At 34.5% G+C, this 4,296-nt stretch overlaps 1 protein-coding gene across 1 annotated transcript; it reads right to left on the bottom strand.

The window, feature by feature from the left end:
* Positions 1-833: 833 nt before the first annotated feature.
* Positions 834-4,288, bottom strand: LOC21384108 (pyruvate decarboxylase 2; the record flags this gene model as incomplete). Its single annotated transcript, XM_010089945.2, has 4 exons — positions 834-1,181; positions 1,734-1,922; positions 2,881-2,998; positions 3,627-4,288. Coding segments are annotated over 4 exons (1,140 nt in total), but the record flags the coding sequence as incomplete, so codon positions are not given.
* Between the last annotated feature and the right edge of the window lie 8 nt (positions 4,289-4,296).

Genomic DNA, 4,296 nt, shown 5'->3' with positions numbered 1-4,296 from the left:
AAAGAGTGTCTCCCTCCCGTCCACCATTTCATATCATTTCATTGATAAAAAGATCCAACCAATCAACTAAAATTTAAATGAAAATGACTTTTTTACCCTTCAAAAGAAATTATTAACAAATAGTAAAATGGACGATATAGTTATTAAACAAATAACTATCATGTATCATTTCAACTTTCACTCTCTCCTACCAAACAATATAAAAAATTATTGTAATCCTCTCCACTCTTCATTTTCTTCATCCCTGCAACTCTCTCCACCCTTTTTACTTTACATCCCTCCTACCAAATGGACTCTTAATAACAAATTTAGCATCAAATATAGCATATGCCAAATTTTAACATGATCGATATATTTACTATTTCATTTAATCATCACATCATTCGCACTTTCCAATTACTTTACAATTTCAAAGTTCTCTTATAACAAGTTTCAAATCTTAATTATTATAACAAAGAGTAGATATAGCATTTTTTTTTAAATAACATCATTTATTAAAAAAATGAAAATAACATATCAATTAGGGATATACTCATTTGCATTGAATTATAAAATGTTGGCAAAATGTTAGGGGTACCAATATTATTATATGTGGTAAACTTTGAAGAATCTTGCAGAATTTTATTGGGTAAACTTTCAAATTTTGACAATTAACTTTCCGAACTTGTAAAATTATTGCAATATTGTGCCCCATTTTATTAAATTTGCTCAAAGTATTTATTATATTTAAGGGATTAAAAGTTGAAAAATTAAAAGATTTGTGTTACATTTGAATTAGGATGTTGGAGTTTTTCATCGAACGTGTTTTTGGACACTAATTTAACACAGTCATCTTTAAAATGGGTCATATTATAACAATTTTACTAATTGAAAGGCCAACTTACTGATATAAAAAGTTCGGATGGCAAATTACTAAACCATACAAGTATAGGGGCAAATGCGTAAAACACCGCATTTTATTTGTGTTGTCCCACTTTCTGTATTGGAAAAAAAAGGGACAATTATATTCTCTAGATATGGTTGGGTGGGCGAATACTGGCGGCAGAGATCCTTGAACACAACTCGAGCAACTCTTTGCTAGTATCGTGCTTGTGTACAATCACCTCTATAAAGCACAAGCAGTCCCTCTTTTCACTTGTTGCTCTTACAATCGCTGCCACAAGTTCCTCCTCACATGTGACCTATTGCCAAAAAAATTACTGAAATCAGATTATTATATTGAATCCTCTCTTCTTCTTCCCTTTCTCATTCTTCTTTTACCATTGTTACTGTCGCTATTACTTCTCTTAAGGGCGGAGCCCTGGAGTCAGAAAATTATGCGAGGAGGGACGATATATAATTTTCGTATATAATTTCAGATTTTTAGTGAGGATAAATCACAAATTTTAACAAAATGTACTTATGAAATTAAAAGAAAAAAAATTTCAAGTGACGGCCGCCTATACCTCGAGAAGGTGTGGCTCCGCCCCTTGCCTCCTCTCTTCTTGTACTACTATGTTGGTATCTACTACTACGATTATATGTGTGTGTGTCATTTCTCATGTTGTATTCAATAATTTTTCTCTATTACTTTATTATCTATCCTCAGGATATAATTCCAAATAATAGCATCAAAAGAGTACATTTACAAGTCTCTCAATGGAAAAAAAAAAACCCTAATTATTATATATAGTTGTATTATTACTGCTAATATACATAATTACTAGAGACAAATATTTATGTATATAGTTTACCTTAGTCGTCCAGCATTTTCCTTCACCATTGTGAATTGCGTCAACCAAACCGGTGTAATTCCAGTTTTTGATCACATTATAAGGACCATCATGTATGGCAGCTTCTATACTGTATCCCCCGTTGTTAATCAGAAATATAATGCTCGTTTGCCCACAACGCAGCATAGTTGACAACTCTTGAGCGGTCATCTATCAAGAAAATTTGACCAATTTATTAATGGACGCCAACGTTAACATATGCATGTATATGTCACATGAAGGTAAAATGAAATTATGATTTTCTTTCTAAAATATGCTACGCAAATTTAATAGAAATAAGCAAAAATTATGGTTGAATTACCAATTATATGGGTCCATTTGTTAACATTTATATAACAAAGGATTGTATATATATATGGTCCATCTTACTTACTATTACGGTGAGGTCATTGTTATGAGCGTTACATCGAAAATTAAAACATTAATTAACTTGCGTTTAGTAACAGTTCTCATTTGTAATGTTTTCCTTTAATTTTCATCAAATCTCGTTGAGCACAAATAAAACTTCATAATGAAATTGTTATAATTTATTCTCATATTACAATTACTATAATCTCGTGTTATTATTAATGTTACGTAACAAAATCAACTTTATTTGTTGCCGTAAATTATGGTCATGTTACCATAATTTGCACTGATCTGATAGGTACTTAGCCGAAACCATTATACATTTATGGTCACAACAACTTACTACAAACAGTACAACAACAACAAAACAATGCTAAACTGGCCCATAGCCCATCTTTTGATTTTCATCAACTCAAACTCACGAGTTAATGGATCAAATGAGTTGGAAATATGCAGGTAAGGCAATAATTCATTCCACAAACTAATCATTATTGCTTTCAATTAGAAGTTCCTTCACACAAATGATTTTGTTGTAATGGATTCCTTCTTTCATTCTATAAAATGGGAAAAAAAAAAGAAAAAGAAAGAGAGAACATGAACTGCCTTGTTTGTTAGTTTATTCATATTAAAGGGAATGATAATAACAAAATGATATCTCGGCAACTAATTGTGCATGATATATATATATATATATATATATATAACAACAATAATAATAGTGGTAGTGGCAATAGTAATAATACCAACAAGTGTTTTATACCTGGAAGCTCCCATCGCCTATACAAGCAATCACACGCTTATTTGGCGCAGCCTGAGCATACCCTAGAGTCGCACCCACAGACCAACCGGTTGATCCATATTGCATTTCAAGTTCAAGCCTGCACAAGTACAACTTCCATGTTATATATATGTGTTCAAACCTCAAAATTTCAAACTACTGTACCTGATAACTATATTTATTACGTGCCATCTGAAAATGCCCATTTGAATATTGTCTTTGATCATCAAATTAAGTTGGAATTTATGGACGGGATGCAGCTATTCCGTTCATTTCACCAATTTAAATTTATAATTCGAGTTTTTGTACAGTAAAAAACTCTCAGAAACAGTAACATCTAACTTTTTTGTTACTGTAAAAAACTCTCATATAAAGTTAAATCTCAATTCAAATTAAAAACTCGAATCAACGAACTAAATGGGTCCATAATTAGATTACACTAAGAACTAATATTGTGCTTAATGATGAGCACCGGATTAGGAGTTATCTGATACTCATCAAGTACATATTAGTCCACGTGCATCTACTGTGTATACTTAAAAATAAACACATGCTACGAAGTACCGGTAGTGTTTAATTACACCACACTAATAAGAAGTGAGACGTTCTGCAGCATGGGGTCTATAATAGGGTCCACTTTCTATTTTCTATTAATAGCGTTTTGTACCGATGTGCCTCCAAACAATTAGGAGTTATCTCTTCCACGTGCATGCATCTGCTTTACTTACCCGCATCCTTGTGGTAATTTCAACTGTTGGCAGCTGAACCAGGGAACCCCAGTCTCAGCAATCAAAGTTGTCTCACCAGACAACATTTTCTCTATGTTGTTGAAAAGAACGCTGACCTTTATTTCCTCCTTGGGATCACATTTAACAGAAACTTCCTGCGTCACACGTATCCTTTTGTAACTCTCATAAGCACATGCATTGCGTTTAACACGGTTTGCCAATGCTTTCAAAAAGTCCTTCATTTCAACGCAGCCAAATATCGGACCATTTCCAATCGTCACACTGTGGGGCTGCACAGTAATCGTTCTCTCTTTCTTAAGCAAGAGGGAGTAACCAACCGAAGTACAGTCGCTGAAAACGGGCCCGGCAATGAGGTAAGCGTCGGAGGATTCCACGGTCTCGGCGCAGAAGGGAGTGCTCACCGTGCCCCAATAAGTACCGATGAAGTGAGGGTGGTTCTCCGGAAAGAATCCTTTCACCGACGGCATGACTGCGATGGGGTAACCGCTCGCCTCCGCCAGCTGGAGAAAGGAACTGGAAGCCCGTGCAGGTCTTAGTTTTGGTCCCCCCACCATCACTGGTTTTATTGCCTTGTTCAAGAACTCTGCTGCCGCCTCTGCGGCGAGTTCTAGAGCCATCTGATTGCTTAATCTGCATGAAAAAAAAAAAA

This window comes from Morus notabilis, unplaced genomic scaffold, assembly GCF_000414095.1.
Source record: "Morus notabilis unplaced genomic scaffold, ASM41409v2 Scaffold11009, whole genome shotgun sequence".
NCBI lineage: Eukaryota > Viridiplantae > Streptophyta > Magnoliopsida > Rosales > Moraceae > Morus > Morus notabilis.
This window is presented reverse-complemented; position numbering and strand designations above follow the sequence as displayed.